Consider the following 20672-nt stretch of genomic DNA (forward strand, 5'->3'; position numbering starts at 1 on the left):
TTAGAATGCTAAGAAGGACCTACGGTCAATTCTTGAACCCTATACCTATTATCTTTCTAACCTTGTGCAAGTTCCCTAACCTACTCGATGCTCACTTTCCTCATCCACAAAGTGGACAGGAGCACTCTTGTCCATTAATTGTAGAGAGATTAAAAAAAAAAAAAGCACTTGACAAAGAGCAAGGCTTATAATAGGTACTTTTAAAAAGTCAGTTCCCTACTCTTCCTGGAATAGTTCCTGCAATTTTGTTCCACTAACGTATTTAACTTACTAAAATTTATGCACAATGCAAAGAGATAGGTTGATCAGAAAATAAACCTGGGTCTGAGATGAAATGATCAGATAACAAAAACAGTGAGCCCACAGGTCTGCCCTTCCACGGGAGAAGGGCCCTAGAGAAGACTCATATTTTGGTGGCCTCCCAAATTCTTCAGGATGAAGCTCAGACCTCTTGGCTGATCACACAAAGGCCTTCTGGGGATGTCCACCGTCCCAGCACAAGTTATGTGGTGCTGGGGGTCTCAAGCTCCCTCACCTTCCCTTTCCTTGGGCACACCTAAGCTCACACTACCCTACCGAAGCTCGGGTCCTGAATCCAGCCACTTAGTACCACTGCTCCCAGCTCTACCCCACTAGGGCATCACAACCGCACCAAACGCATCTCCCTCGTGTTAGAAAACACCTCTGTTCAAGACCAGTAAGCTCCTACATGACATGGCTTCGGGGCTACCTTTCCCCGAATCTGTTCCCCAAACATTCCTCCACAACTCTGACCTGGCTGTTGTGTGATGCATGGAACATTCCTCCCTTTCCCCCAGGTATCTGCACGGCCCTCAGCTCACTCACATCCCTGCTCAATTACAGGACACCTGGCCTGGAGAAGCTAACACAGCACCACCTCCCTGCACCCCAGCCAAGCGCTCTCTGACATGTAACAGACTTTTCACTTGCCATTTTTAACTATCGGAAACACGAGACGTTGGTTGATAGTCTGTATTCTCATCGTCTACAAGAGTGCATGGCACAGGGCGGGTATTCAGCGTGTGAGGGAAGGAATAAAGGCCTGGCTTCTAAGCTGCCTTGTCTACCTCCCGAACAGCTGCACACGGCCTCCATTCGTGCAACACTCAGTGCTATGCCTGAGTCTTCTCTTGTCCTTATACGGGGCACCCGTCCTAACCTAACTCTGCCACCGCCGTGGCCATTAGGGCGCTTGGTACAATGTAGGGCATGTGGCATTTGTGGAAGGAATAATGGAGAAAGGGGACAACTGTCTCAAGGTGAAACTGAGACTCTGTTAAAAATCATCTTCATGTTTGGGGCGCCTGAGTGGCTCAGTCAGTTGAGCGCCTGACTCTCGATTTCAGCTTGGGCTGTGATCTCGGGTCCTAGGATGGAGCCCAGTGTCGGCACTGAGTCTGTGCGTCCCTCTCCCTCTGCCCGCGTGCACGCACGTGAGCTCTCAAATAAATAAAACCTTTAGAAAATTTTAAAAAATTTAATTTTCATCTTTGTGACAGCTGAAAGAACAAATGTCCTAGAGGAAAAGGCGAAGTCGAAGCTCAGAGAACTTTCTAGTGCACCACCCTTCAAACTTCCTTCATTGCAACTGGAGTCTTTTATGTTTTAACGTAACACTTCAGACTTTCAGTAAGTAAATTTACAAGACAATCTTCTGTAAGTTCAGGCTTTAGAATGCTTAAAGAAACCACCTTTGAAAAAATGACCTAGTATGAGCTCTGCCCTCCTCTGTTTATTGTTGCAGGATTTTGCTTTATTTCACTGATGCTGCCTATATATGGTAGTCTATGGATATCATTTTTAAAGAATTAGCATTTTAATCTTTCACACAAATATTCGTCTTATGAGTCATAAAATCACTGTAGCAATAAAGTAACCAGAAGTATTTAGAAATCAGTGGGAAAGACAAAAATAATATTCTAACACTATCCAGAGAAGAAATAAAACAGACATTTATTTTTTTTCTTAAATGTAAATAACTGAATCTTTTTCTCATCCTCTCTACTCCAAAGCCAAGCAAAGTTTCCAAAATTCTACAAATAATCACTGAAAAGAGAGCTGAGCATGGACACTTCTATTTGTAATAACTCATGTCCCAGAGAGAGCCGGCAACAAGGACACTCAATGTCAACTTTCTTCTTTATATTCTTTAATACCATCCCCTGACTCTCCTCAGTTAGTCTGTTGGTTAAAATAACAGAACATTAGCTTCAGTATCTGCACAAAAATCTTAGTAACTTCCAGAATTCAAATGAACTTTCCTTTCCCAAACAATTCCTTCAAAAACTGCTAGATCTTTAAACACATCTGTTGTCTGTGCGCGAAGCTCAGGTCACGGGAACCGCACAACCTTGCGTCTGCCCACGTCTCCGTCTGCGGGACACGGCCTCTCGCTCAAGGCCAAGACCGGAAGGAAGGGCTTCTCTGAAAACGGAGAACTACGAGAAATACCGGTTTCAAGCTACTGAAGGGCAGAGAAACTCTCCATATCTACCTTCAACGTGATTACTGGGAACGAAGAAGTGAACACTGTCGGAGTGCCCCGGCTTGTAGGACCAACAATGAACACTGTCGGAGTGCCCCGGCTTGTAGAGACCAACAGTGAACACTGTCGGAGTGCCCCGGCTTGTAGGACCAACAGTGAACACTGTCCGAGTGCCCCGGCTTGTAGAGACCAACAACGAACACTGTCGGAGTGCCCCGGCTTGTAGAGACCAACAACGAACACTGTCGGAGTGCCCCGGCTTGTAGGACCAACAGTGAACACTGTCGGAGTGCCCCGGCTTGTAGGACCAACAGCGAACACTGTCGGAGTGCCCCGGCTTGTAGGACCAACAGCGAACACTGTCGGAGTGCCCCGGCTTGTAGAGACCAACAGCGAACACTGTCGGAGTGCCCCGGCTTGTAGGACCAACAGCGAACACTGTCGGAGTGCCCCGGCTTGTAGGACCAACAGCGAACACTGTCGGAGTGCCCCGGCTTGTAGGACCAACAACGAACACTGTCGGAGTGCCCCGGCTTGTAGAGACCAACAGTGAACACTGACGGAGTGCCCCGGCTTGTAGAGACCAACAACGAACACTGTCGGAGTGCCCCGGCTTGTAGAGACCAACAGCGAACACTGTCGGAGTGCCCCGGCTTGTAGGACCAACAGCGAACACTGTCGGAGTGCCCCGGCTTGTAGAGACCAACAGCGAACACTGTCGGAGTGCCCCGGCTTGTAGAGACCAACAGCGAACACTGTCGGAGTGCCCCGGCTTGTAGGACCAACAGCGAACACTGTCCGAGTGCCCCGGCTTGTAGAGACCAACAACGAACACTGTCGGAGTGCCCCGGCTTGTAGAGACCAACAGCGAACACTGTCGGAGTGCCCCGGCTTGTAGGACCAACAGCGAACACTGTCCGAGTGCCCCGGCTTGTAGAGACCAACAGCGAACACTGTCCGAGTGCCCTGGCTTGTAGGACCAACAGCGAACACTGTCCGAGGGCCCCGGCTTGTAGGACCAACAGCGAACACTGTCGGAGTGCCCCGGCTTGTAGGACCAACAGCGAACACTGTCGGAGTGCCCCGGCTTGTAGGACCAACAGCGAACACTGTCGGAGTGCCCCGGCTTGTAGAGACCAACAACGAACACTGTCCGAGTGCCCCGGCTTGTAGAGACCAACAACGAACACTGTCGGAGTGCCCCGGCTTGTAGGACCAACCCGTGAGCGCGTGCACACAGCCCTCAATTCAGACGTTCCAGGCCGGCGCACTTGCGGGCGGGGGTCCTTACCCTGGGAGTTTTAGACTCAGCGTTAGGAAAGAATTTATCAGCCAACGCCTACTGTTCCACTTGGCAAACGTTGCTGCCTTGCCTAGGTGATTCTAAGTTTTACTCTTGTTTGGAACAGGTTTTTAAGTCAAGAGTCAGGACTGGAGTCTGTTAACGAGCGCGCCCCCCAGCGGACGGGAGGGGAAAGGCACTCACCGCCCCGGCCCGGAGCCGAGCCCTCGGGATGAAACCCCGCGACCAAACAGTGCCGCGCGCGCGGTGCGGGCGGGGGCGGTGCGGGGGCGGGGGCGCGGTGCGGGCGGGCGCGGTGCGGGGGCGGGGTGCGGGGGCGCGGTGCGGGCGGGCGCGGTGCGGGCGGGGGCGCAGTGCGGGCGGGGGCGGTGGCGCGGTGCGGGCGGGGGCGGGGCGGGGGCGGGGGCGCGGTGCGGGCGGGGGCGGGGCGGGGGCGGGGGCGCGGTGCGGGCGGGGGCGGGGCGGGGGCGGGGGCGCGGTGCGGGCGGGGGCGGGGGGGCGGCGCGTGCGGTGCGGGCGGGGGCACGGTGCGGGCGGGGGCGGTGCGGGGGCGGTGGCGCGGTGCGGGCGGGGGCGCGGTGCGGGGGCGGCGCGTGCGGTGCGGGCGGGGGCAGCACGGACCCGCAGCCGCCGGACGCCCTCCCCGAGCGGCACTCCGGGCTTCACAGCCGCCACGCGCCGTCCACGCGCGACCGTGCCTCCTGAGCCGGCCGCTGCGTGGTGTTTCGGGAGAAGCACAATGGTTCTGTCCGTATTACTAGCCATTCTTCAGGAACTTAATTATCAAAACAGTCAACACACAAACTATGTAAAACAAACCAAGTTTCCTGGGAATTACTTTTGATTATTACGCTTTTGTTTTTGACTATTTTCCCTTTGCCTGTGGCCATCTTTTCTTAATTTACGTACATTCCCAAAAGAAGCAACTTTGGTTTAAAAAAAGACATTTGGGATAGGAGCTTGAGAATAAGTAATAAGTACGCTGTCTCTCCTACTGCACTCACTGCTCCGAGTTCGGGCTTTGTCACAGTTTTACTCCTGTTTGATATACTTTAGTGTATCTCGTTCCATTTGTTATGACTTCAGATTAACAAAATTTTCATCTAAAAACAGTCAAGAACTTTTGGGAAAAATTTTAACTCGTGTAGGAGAAGAAAACCGTATTTATATTTAACACTCTACCACCTACATATACCAAACAGAGAATCTTTTAAGAATTTCTAAATGCCAGAAGTTAACACACGTCTTGGGTAAGGACCAATGACCCGTATTTGGTGATAAAAAATTACCTTAAGTGAAGAGTGGCTGCTTGTTAATATAAATGGAGTAAAATGTAAACTACGGGATCAGATGACATTTATTCTATCTGCCGTGGGCACCGAGCACCGCGCGCTGCGGTTACTCTGGAACTGCGCCCCCATCACCCGCCGTGGCCCCCGGGGGGACCGCGGCATTCCAGCTCCAGGAGTTCAGCGATAGTCCTTATGCCCACTTCCCAAGGGAAGGAATGTGGCACCGGACTCCTGAAGCTGGTCCAAGGCCTCCCAGGCAGGGAGTGACAGAGCTGGGGTCCAAACCCTCGTCCAGCCAACCTGAACCCTTATTCCCCAGCCCTTCTCCGTTCACTCCAGAGGTGAAAAGCAGAATTCAAAGCCGGTGAGCCACAACACAGGAAGCAGGAATTACCAGCTCCAAAACCTGTTGTCAGCTCCGCCCTCACCCTTTCTTTGCTTTTTAAGGTTTTTACTTTTTGCTTTTACCTGTCCCCTTTTCCCATTTACCATCCACTCTCAACCTGGCATTTTCCTGGGGAACCATCTCTCTCCCCCGCTGGTTTGTGGTGCCCACACAGACACAGCACGGTGCGGGCGGGCAGGGGGGCAGCTCGGCACCCCTCACCCCGCGTGCTTCTGAACGTCTTCCCCACCACAGAGAAGGTGCTGAGCATCCTCTTCCAGGATAAAGAGAGCATCTGCTCCACCCAAAAAGACGGATTTCCCCAGGAATTTCCCACACAGGTTTTCATTAACAGGTTAATCTGAAAGCGCTGCACTGCTAGATTTGGACATTAGCCAAATAAATGCCTCACTTTAAAATACAAAAACAACGAATCCTTTAAAATGTACCTGCAGAAGACATGTGACTTTGGATTGTTACCAAAGACATGTTTTTAAAAAGCAGAAGATTGGGTTATTGCTTAGTTTAAATCAAGACTTATGATTTTTAATGGTTCTAAACGGTTAGCAGCCCTTTGGTGTCAAGTTATCTCTGGATCATCAGAGTGTACTTTCTTGACTATTTGCTTTGAGATTCAGCTATCTTGCAGGTCACTGTTAATGAATGACTACTAAAAAATTAGTATCTTCACACAGGTAAAGCTGGTCAAAGGAGGAGTATCACACTTTTCTCTCCCCAAGTCCGTATTTCCTAATGTCTAACACAACAGTCACTAATGTTGGCCAAACTCTCAGTATGGAGGACTATTTTATACAGATCCCAACCAGGCATCGAAGGGCTGTTCATGTGCTGTAAGTGTAACTCGCGTAACAGAATTTCTAAAGGGCAATCATCTCAAATAAGTTAAATAGTTTTTTAAAAGAAATCTCTACCAGGGGTGCCCGGGTGGCTCAGTTGGTTAGAGGTCTGCCTTCGGCTCAGGTCATGGTCCCAGGGTCCTGGGATCGAGTCCCGCATCGGGCTCCCTGCTCCACGGGAGCCTGCTTCTCCCTCTGCTTCTCGCTCTCTCTCATGAATAAATAAAATCTTTAAAAAAAAAAAAAAGCAAAATAGAAAGTTCTTGTTTAAATAATTAACGATAAAAATGTAAATCAAGTTGCTAACTGACCCAGTGAAGTGCTTCAGAAGAGGCATGCGGGTTTTCCCTTTTATCTGAAGTTTCAGATTAGCAGGTTCAGAAGGCATTCCCTTCAGGGTGAAAACTGTAAATACCATGGCTTAGCTGGAAGCCATTTGCTGCTTTGTTACAGTAAACACCCTCAAAACTTATTGAAATACCCTCACAATTCTCCTTGCTCCTGTCTCCAGGCTCTAAAAGATTATTATCCAAGCACAGATGAGCTTTGGGTTTGTGGCTTTTCTCACGGAGAACCCCTGAGAGAGAGAAGGTCCTGCCCTCTTGACAGCTGTTTGAGAAACTGGGCTGTGCACCCCTCCCCGGAGCGAGCATGGCCCCCACAGACTGCCGTGCTTCCAGAGGGAAGGGGAGTCCTTGGCCCAAGACCTTCCTACAGGGACATCTGGGCTGTCATTTTACGTGAGTGTGAGGAACAGCAAGACTGCAGTTCTCGCGACACTCATCCTAAAGCATTTCAGGACCGTGTCAAAGTCCTGTTTGTTCCTGAACGTGCACTAACCTGGAAGAAATGAAAGACAAGACTCGAGGGCGTGTTTCAGAGGCCTGCAGGCCTCACAAGTGCTAACCTCGGCTTGGTGCCTGTCTGTGCTGGGGACCAGACTCACAATAATCCACACTTAAGGATATATGACCACATACCCTTATATCCTTAATATTTCTCATTTTGAATCATTTCTCTTTCTGAAACTCTGGTGACTCCCTTTCCTTTTTAGGATCAGTTTTTGGTTTCGGGTTAAAAATACACTTCTTAGGTTTTACCACATCTGTCTCTTCCTTCCCTAACCCCTCATACTGTCCAACCAGCCCGCTGAAGACAATGACCTTGAGTGTCCTCTTTCAGCACCCCCTCCTGGAAGGTGCCCTGTGTACTGTGTGACCCACAGAACCTCCTTCAGCAAACACCCCCTCGCCCACCTTCTGCAGCAGCAGCTCCCCAGTGCGCCTCCCGTGCACTCACAGGGCCTGGCCCCTCCGCAGGCTTGGAGGCTCTTCTCTGTCACTGGCCCTAACCCTAACCCCACACAGAGTAAGAGGACCGGCTCAGGAGCCCCTAACAAGCACTGAGTCTCAGCTTCAACCACTGACCAACCATGTGATTTTGGAGAAGTTACTTAAATTCTCTCAGATGGAAAGTGAGAATGATAATAACAGCACGGAACTTCGGGCGCCTGGGAGGCTCAGTCGGTGAAGTGTCTGCCTTGGGCTCAGGTCATGATCCCAGGGTCTTGGGATCGAGTCCCGCATCGGGCTCCCTGCTTGGCGGGGAGTCTGCGTCTCCCTCTCCCACTCCCCCTGCCCGTGCTCTCTCTCTCACTGTCTCGTAAAATAAATAAAAAATCTTTAAAAAACCCAAAGCAACAACAACAGAAAGCCAGCAAGGAACTTCAACGGCCACTGTTGAGGATTCACGGGCGGAGTCCAAGCAGACCCCAGCAGCATGCCTGACAGGGCTCACTCTTACTACCATGGCTACACGTCCACGCCTCTCTCGGGGGCTTGTCCCATTTCAGGCCAATGCTGTACCTCCAAACTTCTGTCCATACCCTCCTCTCCAACTGTCCCTGCCAATGTCACCTCTGTTTACTAAACACAACTACAAGTAAGCATGCCTCCTAATTTACATGCAGTGTATAAAACATTTTATACTTTATAAAAGAGCTGGAAATATAAACACAAATATTCTGAAACCCACTAAAAACAATTTGATATATACTTTTTATTTTAAACACAAATTTGAGGGGTGCCCAGGTGGCTCAGTCATTAAGCGTCTGTCTTCGGCTCAGGTCATGGTCCTGGGATGGAGCCCCGCATCGGGCTCCCTGCTCCGCGGGGAGCCTGCTTCTCCCTCTCCCACTCCCCCTGCTTGTGTTCCCTCTCTCGCTGTGTCCCTTTCTGTCAAATAAATAAACAAAATCTTTAAAAAAAAATAAACACAAATTTGAATACAAATTCTCCCTATTTCCTCAGGCCATTATCATTAGAAAAATTAATAAGGAAAAAAAAAACCAAGGTTCTAAAAGAATCACAATCAACCTTGTTAGATGCAAAATGCCTAAATCTTCCAAAATAAACCTTAAATTAATGAGTTATTTATTACTAGTTTCCAAGGCATGGTTTTAGGTGGAGCGTGACAGAATGAATAATGTGAATCATCTTCTTTGGACTATAAATACAAGGCAGCTTTCACCTTTATTTGGAAATTTGATGATTAAAAAAACCTAGATATCAAGTAAAAATATTAGTCAATACTTGCATAGTATTTTGCCTTGAAACTTTTGATTTAAATATTACACATAAAACAGATTCTGAAAATAAGTAAATATATTCCTATTAAAATAAACTAAAATGGAAGATTTAGGGAATTAATCTTTTTTCAAGAGTTTATATAAAGAAAGTTTATGACAAGACCAGCTTAGTCCTGAATCTCGTGTCATTTTTGTTTTCAGCACTTAACTCTCTAGAATTCAAGTGTTCAGCCCACCAAAGGCAAGAGCAGAGAGTCACGGAGGAGCAGAACCCCACACACTGGCACCATCTCCGGGGGCAGGAGGGGGCAGAACGAGCCCTGTGAGCTCTCCTAGGCAAGGAGCCCTTTTGTGAACCTATTGTACAGATGCCCACACGGTGGTGGCTCCTTTGCAAAGGCTGCTGTTGGAGAAAATCCACCCGGCGGCCGCCCACACTGTGCTGGTCGGTGCACCGGACAAGGAGGCTGGGAACCCTGAGGAGAAGCATCGAGGCCCCAGGGCTGCCCGTCACTGTGGCTGCCACCCGTGCTCGGGACCGGGGCACTCAGCAAAGGGGGAAGTGTGGGGTGCAGGCAAGTGCTCAGAGATCCAGCCCCCAGGCTCCAAGCCCTGGTGCCACGGCTGGAGCTGCATCTTCCCAGAGGAAGGGGCACCTCTCCCTACTGTGCACAAAGAGGCACGATGGGGTTAACTATGGCCTTGGGCCCACAGAACAAAGATATCTAACAGACTAGAGAAGTCACTAAACCTTTACTGAGTTCCTGTTCTGTACCAGAACTGTAAATAAAAGCTTTCTACTTACTCTTTTATTTCCTTTAATATTTCCCACTCTCTAGTAATGGGCATTGTAATCCGCATTACATAGATGAGGAAAAACAGCAGGTTTAAAAACATTGCCAAATAAGAAAAAAGATTCATACACAGGTCTGTTGTCTGTGAAAATGGTGGAAATGTGTTCAATAACAAATACTAAACCTCATAAAGATGCTTGGGGTTTATACGTTGCTACCTTCCAGTTACTTTCAAGGCAGAATAAATATGCTCTTCAAAAGGCAGTTATGAGGGGCGCCTGGGGGGCTCAGTCGTTAGGCGTCTGCCTTCGGCTCAGGTCATGATCCCAGGGTCCTGGGATCGAGCCCCGCGTCGGGCTCCCTGCTCGGCGGGAAGCCTGCTTCTCCTTCTGTCCCTCCCTCTCCCCCTGCTCGTGCTCTCTCTCTTGCTCACTCTTTCTCAAATAAATAGATAAATGGTAGTTAAGAACACCATAGCTTGGCTTCCCATCCAAAGCACAGAGGGAAGAAAGAAACCTCCAACTTCAAGACAAAAGAAAAGCAGTAGAGTCAAACACAAGCATGTCAAAATTAACCAAATGAGGACTCCGCCATATGACTTCAAAAGTGAGACTTTAAAAATGCTGGCTTTCAGTTGGCAGCCCCTTTATGAATTAATGACTAAACAAGGCTTGGGTAAAGCACATTTATGTGAAAAGGTAGGCCTCCCACAGAAAACCAGATAGAAATGAACCGTCACCCATGCTCCAGTTTCCGTACAAGAGTAATTACCATTTTCTGCAGAGACTCCTGTACGTGCACAAGCCTTCGCTGGCATGCTGGGACGACAGTGTCTCACTCACCTGAGGCCGAGGTCATCAGACTCTGCTGCACTGGGGGGCTGGTGGGCGCCGTGACACTCATCTGGGAGAGCATGGCCTTCCTGGGGTCCTGCCACGTTGTCGTCTGATCGATGTGACTGAGACACAACAAACCACTGCGTGAGACAACACACACCGGGTCCCTGGAGCCCCAGCCCCACCTCCCAGAGCAGAGTCGATGGGCTCTCCCATGCAGTCAGGACTGGTCGCGCACCCATCCTTCCTCTGCCAACCTCCCTCATCCCTGCACCACGTGGTCCACTCTCAGTTCCCAGATTCTATCCGAGCAAGATCTGAGAAACCACACTTGCAACTTTAAGGGAAGGGAAACCATTTTCACCAGGGACTATTATTATCTGCTTCTAATTTGCGGATAAAAGGCGATTTATAAATTAATCATCCATGACAGCAGTCATATGATCAAAACCCCAAATTCACAAGGGAATCACCCACTATCTTCTCTGGGAGCTAAGAATGCCAATTAACATATAGTTTTTAGATCTAAAGTCCCTCAGGTAAAACACAAAAGGCTGAAAAAGTCTTATTATAAATATATACTCCAAAGCCAAAACAGAATTAAAACCTTCATCTGTAAGTTTTCAGTATCTCGTGACCATCGAAGGTCTTTGTTAGTTGCTGAACAAAACATTTAAATGTTAAATACTGTTACCTTACAGCAAAGTATCTTATCACATACGCATAGTGATTTGTTCATCTATAGAACTGGATAAAAAGTGTTGAAGACTCTGTGAACTCTAAGACTACCAGGCATCTCGCACAGAATCTGGCGGAGGATCATTCAGAAATACTAGTTTTCTTCTTCCAGCAAAGTTTGCTTCAGTGAAATAGAAACTAGAAACACTAAATATGTGAAATTACTTAAGAAATTATCCTGAAGAAATAGCCAGAGAAGTATTCACACACTGATGCAAAGTTCTCTCTGTATAATTTATAAAAGTAAAAATTTGAAAGCCAGCTAACATCTAATGAAAGGGACTGGCCAATTAAATATTATAAAATATGATACACTACAATGCAGCTACTGAAAATATCTTAGAAGAATATTTAATCACATGGAAAATATTTGTAATACTGCTTTTTAAAGTAGTTTGTAAAATAGTATGTATGGTTTGAGCCTACGTGTGTGTGCGCTGAAAACATGGGAAGGACAGACATCAAAATGTTTCCACAGTGTTTATTTCTAGATGGCAAAATTACAGAACTCTGCTATGCTCGGTTTTCCTATTATTAAATAATCATAAACTAACATTACTTTTGAATGGGGGAGTGGCCAAAAACAGGGTTATTTTTAAGAAGTCCCCTCCCGCTCCAATCATTTTTTGTATGGCTGTTTAAATGTCAAATCTGAGCTCTCTCTTCTTGAATCATCTCCTGTCAATGGTGAGGAAATGACACTCTATCGTTAACTTTTCTTTAATAGAACTAGAATGTAACTCATCAGTAAGACAGTAAGAAAGGATCATTGCACTCTGGCTGGGATGAACCTCAAGTATTATCTACTAGCAATGGGAGAATTATTTGAGTTCCCAGGCAAGAAGAAAGGGGATGAGAACAGGGAGAGGAGAACACGGAAGGCCTGTCCGCCTCCGAACGGCAGTGGGACCTGTCCAGTCGGAGGCTCCTGCAGACCAACTACAAATACTCAGAGTATCTGTTTATATAGTGGAGCATATCATCTCTCCAGCCGCAACTGACCAGCACACTCTCCCAGCAGTTACACGCTTCTAAGCATGAGCACGAGCATTCGCTCAGGCCCAGACGACGCAGGTGAAACCTTTCTTCCATCCTGCCACGGAAGCACCCCATTCCAGAAGAGACCGGATCCTGATCAAACCCAGTAAGAGCCCCCTCCTCTTCCCTTTCAACCCTCCCTATGAGCCACTAAATAAAACCACAGAATGTTTTCTAGATAGGCAGATTCTCATACTCACAGATATCAAGCGATACACACATGGTAATTGATACAATCGTACTGGAAGGAAGCTTACAATCCACAAAAACAAAATTTAGAGAAATGTTTCTCACCGCCTGTTTAATGTTATGAAACTAGGAAAGGAAATGGCCAAGTGATTACTACTGGCTCCTAAATTTCAAAGTATGTGCCCCTGCCTACTCCTTGTGTCTAGTACCTCCTAAAGTCCCCCCACCTGTAAGGGGTACAGAAGAGGAGGGAGATAGAATGGAAGCGAGTTCAAGATTCTGACTGTGAACGGTTTTCTAAATACTCAACAGCTGGGTTTCTCTGAAAACTAATCAATTCCACAAATCATATTAATCCGTTCTTAACTAAATAAGGCTCCACCTGAGGGCTGAGGAAGACCCCATTCTGATGGCTTCTGGAATATGGACACCAATCTGTACATTTGTTCTTAGAGCTTCTTTCTGCTTGAAATAAAGCAGGGTTTGAATACTGAGAATATATAGTTTTACTACTCTCAGAAGATCAGTTATTTTGCTGAAATGTTACATAAGCATATAAATGCTAAAATTTCTCTTCCTGAAACAGCTGTTAAACCCCAGTAAATTAGCTGAGAGTCCCATAAAGCCGTAGTATAGTTACCTCAGCTAATGGCACATTTACCTAAAAAACATCTATAGCTCTTTAAGGAATAAAGATGTCATTATCTAAATTGTCCAACTATAAAAGCATGCAATCACTTAGATGCCAAAGAAAATGTGAAATAAAACTAACTTAGAATTTGTCTTATTCTGTAATATTAAATCATGAAAAATACTGTTTTATCCTAATAAGTCAATTTGAAACGTATACCCCAAGATATCCAGCCTTCCTTTTAATCATTAGAACAAGAATCTTTATAAAAACATTTCATACCTCAAAGAAGTATTCTTGCTAAGACCACATGAATAGTTGGCAAGGTCTGCTTTCCTCCCAGATACTTCAGGGTACCTGTGCTCACCTCCTCTGGTCTTTGCTCTCCTGTCACATTCTCAGCAAGGCCTCCCCTAACCACGTCACCTAAAATCTACCCTAATGAAACTTACACTCCCTCTTTTTAATTTTTTTTCCTGATAATCCTTTATTATTATCTGACCTATTTTACTTTGTTCGCCTGTTTCCTCCAACTAACAAAAGCTCCAGAGAAATAGGGACTTTTACTCATTTTGTTAACTACTATATCTTCAATGATTAGAAGAGTGTTTGATAAATATCTGTCAAGGAATTAATGAAAAGAAACCTTTTTTTCTTTTTTGGCCTAAGAACACCCAACATTCTCTCAAAGTCCTTGTATCCTTACTGACTCCACCCAAAAATGAAATTATAGGGGTCAGGGTGACAGATGCCCTGGAGCCGGCCACAAGGAGACCCCTGGCTTGGCGGCAGCAGCAGCTTCGGTGGCGTGAGGAGGGGTCCAGTGAATGCGAGGGAAGTAAGGAAGCAGACAAATGCAGTTATGCTCAGGGACGAAAGCAAAACCACAACCAGATGCAAAGGAGTTTTTCTTTCTTTTTTTTTTAAGATGAAGAAACGCAAGTTTAAATGTGAATAGAAACTGATTAGCTGAAAATGTGCTAAGGGATCCCTGAAGAGGTGGAGTCCTCCATCAGAGGGTAGGAAGGATGTAGACATGTAGAATGTAGACATTGCTTCCACTGGAACAGGAGGTGGATGAAGCAGAAGCAAAGAATTTCACTGGCTGGTAAAAGTAGAATGAGTTCTGATGTGAGGACTTCAATTCTCCTAAGAAACAATAAGATGATTAATGAGGCTGGTCTTACTGGTAACCCCACTACGCAAATACAAAGTTCAGGCACTTGGGCGTCTGGGTGGCACAGTCAGGTTTTGGCTCAGGTCATGATCTCAGGATCGGGAGATGGAGCCCCACCTGCGCAGCGGGGAACCTCCTTGAGTATTCTCTCCCTTTGCCCCTCCCCCCTCTTTAAAATAAATCAATAAATCTTAGGGGGAAAAAAAAAAGAAAACTCAGGGACTTCTACAAAGGCCCATATCCAGGACACAACAGGACTGTGTGTGGTATCCAGGAATTTTGAAAACAGTTCATGTACTAAACAAATTTATGAAAGGACAGCACTCAGAAATGTGAATGCTTTGTAATACATATTGAGTAACAAAAATATTGCATAAATACTACCAGGGTAGAATAAAAAGCCATGGGTATTAAAGATTCAATAAAAGATGACAGAATAGGGACACCTGGGTGGCTCAGTCAGTTAAGCATCTTCCTTCAGCTCAGGTCATGATCCTGGGGTCTTGGGATCGAACCCCACATCAGGCTCCCTGCTTGGTGGGGAGCCTGCTTCTCCCCCTGCCGCTTCCCCCTGCTTAAGCTCTCTTGCTCTCAAGAAAATAAATAAAATCTTTAAAAAAAATAGATGCCAGAATACTATGAAACACAATTTCTATTACCACTACGGTATCAGCTTCTTGAAGGAGATGCACCTGGGACAGTGCTGGACCCCAGCAGTGCTCCCGGAGCATGTGCTGATTTTAAAGCCTTAGGGCAAAACGTGGGTGATTAAGACTTCATGTAAATGCTAACCTGAAAAAGGGCTGAAAAGAATTTTGTCAAACTATACTAATTCTACCAATCAAGAAATGGGCAGAAGACATGAACAGACATTTCTGCAAAGAAGACATCCAAATGGCCAACAGACACATGAAAAAGTGCTCCACATCGCTCGGCATCAGGGAAATCCACATCAAAACCTCAATGAGATACCACCTCACACCCGTCAGAATGGCTAAAATTAACAAGTCAGGAAACGAGAGATGTTGGCGGGGATGTGGAGAAAGGGGAACCCTCCTACACTGTTGGTGGGAATGCAAGCTGGTGCAGCCACTCTGGAAAACAGTATGGAGGTTCCTCAAACAGTTGAAAATAGAGCTACCCTACGACCCAGCAATTGCACTACTGGGTATTTACCCCAAAGATACAAATGTAGGGACCCGAAGGGGTACATGCACTCCGATGTTTATAGCAGCAATGTCTGCAATAGCCAAACTGTGGAAAGAGCCAAGATGTCCATCGACAGATGAATGGATAAAGAAGATGTGGTCCATATATACAATGGGATATTATGCAGCCATCAAAAAACCGAAATCTTGCCATTTGCAACTATGTGGATGGAACTAGAGGGTGTTATGCTAAACAAAATAACTCAATCAGAGAAAGACAATTGTGTAAGATGATGAATCACAGATCTGTACCTCTGAAACAAATAATACATCATGCTAATAAAAAAATAAACTATACTAATTCTAAAAATGCCAAATTATAAATAACAGAATCAAAATATATAAACCAAGGAGATGAAATTTAAAAAAACTCATAAAACAGTGTTTTCAGAGTTAAAAATATATAGACACAGCAAAGAAACAAAGATTCAGTTTATCATGTTCCTAAGAACAGTCTAGATACTGAACTTACTACCATAGGAAGTGTGAAATCCTACAGCCCCTTCAAAATATGTAAATGAATCTGTCATTATTTTGGAAGAGAAAAGCAGCTGCTTTAGGACCCAGATAACCTGGTGACGTCCTGTGGGGCAGCCGAAGCTGGCCGACGATGACCTTGCCAGTGTCCGAGCCGTGAGACGGAACCTGCTGTGCTCCGAGCAAGGCCACGGCGGACAGCGGTCTCTCCTGTGCACACAGGGCCACCTCCCCCCTGGCTTTTGTCTTTATTTTACACTGCAGAATTTGGTCTTGCATATTGGATGACTTAGCAAAATGTATACAGAACCAAAAAGGGGGCAGAAATACTGAAGTAAACGATTAGCAATGGACTTTTTGCATAGCCCCCCAAGTTAACTGCGGCTGTGGTGTATTTCAGGAGCTTTATATTCTTTATATTCTCCCATAACACGTATGTCTCACGAAGCTCAAACCTGGGCCTTGAACACGCAAGGATTCTGACCTTATAAAGAATAACAATATTACTGTCACATCTTCAAATTACTGAGGAAACCGTGAGAACATGAAAGGCTCCTTGCAGCTTCGATGGGGAGACCCCAAACTCTCACCTCCCCAGGACCATCGTTCAACAGGGAGGATGATGTTATGCCATTGTTTCAGGACTCCTCAGGGAAAAAAAACCACAAAACACTCAAACAACAAAACAACCTACAATGTATTAAGACAAAGGGATATGTCCGGGGCAGATGACCAGTATGTAGCAGAGCTGGGTTTTAACTCAGAACTGATACAAAATCTGCACTTTGTCCTCCCTGAGACTTCCTCTTACGATGTGAGAGCATTTGGGGTGTTACTTAGATTTCTTAAGACTAACCTTTCCATCGCCCCCTCCCTTCCCCTAACCCTTGCAGAAATGAAGCACAAGGAGGCAGAAATCGCTGCAACAACACCAGCACAAAAACCCAGGATCGCAGCGTTCCTTTGCATCGCTCCCACTGAAATACAAAGGGACTGTGGTGGTGGAGAGAAGTGCCCAGGGCTTCCAGATGATGCGATCAGTGATACACAAACATAACTTCTCACAGATCCCTTGGACACTAGGGGAAGAGGGCAGGAGAAACCCTCTATATAGGTTCTGAATGTCAAGAAATGTCCCACAGGAGCACCTGACTGGCTCAGTGGGAGAGTGTGTGACTCCTATCACAGGGTTTTAAGTTCGAGTCCCATGGTGGGTGTAGAGATAACTGAGAAGAAACAAAGAAAGAAAGAACCGTCCCACAGACACTTCCCCACACGTGAGATACACATGCTGCCTCCCCACGGAAACCCTGGGCGTACCACACACAACCAAGCAGCCAACCTCCGCGGGCTTCCCACAGGACACTGCAGCTCTTCCCGGGGCCCAACGGCAGCATGGGAGGGCCTCGGGGGATGCAGTCAAGACCTCGCTCCCGAAGAATGGACCCTTCCCCAAACGACCCTCATTCACTGCTCAGAACAATCCTACCCAACAAACGGGACACGGGGGGGCTCAGGAAAACCGAAGGGCGGCCTCCAGTCACACTGCTGGGCAGCAGCAAGGCCAGGACTGACAGCTCCTTGCTCTTGTCACCCACCCTATGGTCTCGAAGTAGAAAAGGATTTTCTGAAATGCTAAACTGCCACTCTAGCAGAATAGAATTTCTTCAAGGAATGTAATTAAAAAAGAGACTCAGAATCCTTTTAAATGCTTTCTTTTCCAATTCATCAACTATTAAGACTAATCCAGGACTAGCAAATGAGCTCCACCATCAGAACAGAAGGCTGCCTTTATTACAGAAAACATGCATACAATCATTAGAGAATGTTAGTGATCGGTTAATTGCTGACACTGGTAAAGACATAAATTGGTTATGGGGCTATTATGCTATTTCTCTTCCTTTAAATTGGTGGTTTGTACTCTGAAAATGTATGCTGGTTTTTGTTTTTCCTACTTTGTTTCTTAATTTAGAAGCAAGATTTCTGGCGCTGTGACTTAAGACAGATACGGTAACGTGCAAGTTGCTTCCCTAACTAGGCACTGCCTTCTCGTTGTGTCTAAGTGTTGGTTTCAAAGACTCCTGTCACATCATCTTTCAGAACCTACCAAAAGTAGTTCTTTCTACTCTTTACGTCAACAAACACTGTCACAATGGCACATACACACAAATGCATTCTCTGAAGAGCAGTGAGCCCACTTTGGAAGCGGATCCTAGAGAATGGTTTGGACAACACAGATCTCATTACAAAATCCCTTATGCAAATCAAGTGTTATGCAAATCAAGTGTTATCAGCACCATATAACCAACAGCTATATAAGTCTAATATGAATCTGATTCTTGTGAAACATCTGCTACATTTCTCGAGACTACTTCAGGTCATCTTTTCCCCAACTGGCCTTTTATAAAACACCTGATTCTACCAAACCTTTTCAAGACCCAAATGCCTCCTCTCAGAAGCTTCTCTGTAGAACAGCAAGAAAAAGAAGGCAGACATGGATTCAAGTCCCACTCTGACAGTGATAATCTGGGTTGTACAGGTAGGTTGTTTTGTCAAACGGTCTCATCGTCAGTAAAGTGGGAATGATTTATTTGCTTACTTCCCAGGGTTGCAAGGATTAAACACAGCAATACATATAAAAGCCAACTAGTACTGCGGCACCTGGTGCACAAAAGGCCCTCAAATCTATTTCCTGACTTCATTCCAGTGCTTGTCCAATACTGAAGACAGAGAATCTTGGTGAGGGATGGGCCAAGCCAAGAAGACGTGGAGTGAGAACAGTCGTGTGAAGCAAGACGGCAGGTCTCAGAAGGAGGCAGAAAGGATGACAAGGTCTCTGCACCATTAGCTCAACGCACACGGAGCTCTCAGCTGAGAGGAAGAAGGAACGAGGAAAGGAGCGTGCGAGGGGAGGCGTCCAGGCTCCCGGGGCAGGAGCAACAAAGAAATCTGGGAATAAAAGAAACCTCAGCCCTGTAACCAGATGTCTCAGAACATCCACTGGTGAAAATCTCTTCAGACAATTATTCTTTCACATAAACTACGGGAGACTCAAGTCTGTTGACATAAACCAAGGCAAAAGAAGGGGAAAAAGGGCAGCATCTCTTATGTGCCAGCAAAGCCCATTCCAACAAACTCTAAGACGCTCTTCAGGTTCTTGGTTCTATGCTGTATTATCAAATACTGAATCCATAACCCTTACAAGGGACCCTAAGCAACATAATGGGAAACAAGTTTTACAGTTATAAAAAAAAATACTGATGAGTTTCTTTTTTTTTTTTTTAAGAGGAGGGTGGGGGACAGGGAGAGAGAGAACTGAAGCAGACTCCACTTGGGGCTCGATCTCACGACCCTGGGGTCCCGCGTGTTACATGCCCCGCTGGAGGCACTGGCCACGGTCTTCTCCACTCCACGCCTTTAAAAACAAAACACAGCAAAACGCACTGCGGACTCTCAACAACTGAGCTGATAATTACCGACGTTTTTATTTGGAGCAATGGTTCTCAATTTAGAAAAGGGGCTGGGGGTGGCATTTCTGGTTATCACAGTCCTACTGCAAACATTTAATGGGGGAGGGTGCTGGATGCTTGATTTCCTGCAGTGCAGGCTTCAGCAACTTCAGAATGTCCTAGCAGACATTCATGTAGGCAAAAGCCACATTTACACGTAAAACTCCACTTCATACATCAAGTATATTTTGTACAATTTTAATTATATGCCAAAATTTTCTGCAAGGCAATTAACTACATTTAGTTTTGTTGGGAAATCTGTTAACAGTATATCCTTTCTGGATAATCACTTTATCGACAGTAATATTCCCCCTGGTATTTTTAGTTACCACCTCAACATAAGCTTTGTCAGTCTGTAAAACGTTACAATGAGGCTATGAACCAACCGTATCCTATGACTGTTCACCTCCTTCCATAATCCACTTTTGAAAGTTTTTCTTCTAAACCAGTAAAACCCACCTTTCACAAAATCCCAGCAGTGTAGTCTTTTTTAAGATTTTATTTATTTGAGAGGAGAGAGGGGAGAAGAGAGCATGAGGGGTGGGGCGGGGGGGGGGGCAGAGGGAGAGGGAGAAGCAGACTCGCCACTGAGCGGGGAGTCCGGCACAGGACCCGAGCCAAAGGCAGATGCTCAAACGACTGAGCGGCCCTGGTGCCCCCCAGCAGTGTAGTCTTACTAAGCTGTTTATACCTGCCCAGAGCTACCTAACTAAACTGGTTCTTTCCAACTCTGCCAAGATTCTGTGATGTCTGATGCCACAAATCAGTTGTAAGAATTTAACAACATAATTAATAAACTATACGAACAGAAAACTTTCTAAAAATACACCAGACAAGTGTTTAATCTCCTAAAACACCTTTCAGACCTTCTTCATCGTGTTACAATAGGGGAAAACCAAAACATTTAGCAGAAGTGACCTGCTTATAGTAACCCTCGATAAAATACATCTTTCTGAAATCATCTTTGCTGCACAGGCTTATGGGAAGGGATAGAAATTCCTAATTTCTCCGGGGCACCTGGCTGGCTCAGTCAGCAGAGCGTGCAGCTCTTGATCTCAAGGCCGTGAGTTCAAGCCCCACACTGGAGGTAAAGATTCCTTAATAAATAAAAGTTAAAAAAAAAAGTGTTGAAACAAAATGACCAG

At 46.2% G+C, this 20672-nt stretch overlaps 1 protein-coding gene across 9 annotated transcripts in view; it reads right to left on the reverse strand.

The window, feature by feature from the left end:
* Window positions 1-20672, reverse strand: part of YAP1 (Yes1 associated transcriptional regulator) — a 107436-nt gene that overhangs the window by 46762 nt on the left and 40002 nt on the right. For all 9 annotated transcript variants that reach the window (XM_088017453.1, XM_088017450.1, XM_088017452.1 and 6 more), the window contains exon 3: window positions 10567-10682. In XM_088017453.1, coding sequence (XP_087873579.1) covers window positions 10567-10682 — 116 coding nt within the window. The remainder of the gene's footprint in view (window positions 1-10566; window positions 10683-20672) is intronic.

The sequence above is a fragment of the Eumetopias jubatus genome, unplaced genomic scaffold (genome assembly GCF_037043125.1).
Source record: "Eumetopias jubatus isolate StellerSeaLion01/CBP00866 unplaced genomic scaffold, mEumJub1_p1.0 scaffold_13, whole genome shotgun sequence".
NCBI lineage: Eukaryota > Metazoa > Chordata > Mammalia > Carnivora > Otariidae > Eumetopias > Eumetopias jubatus.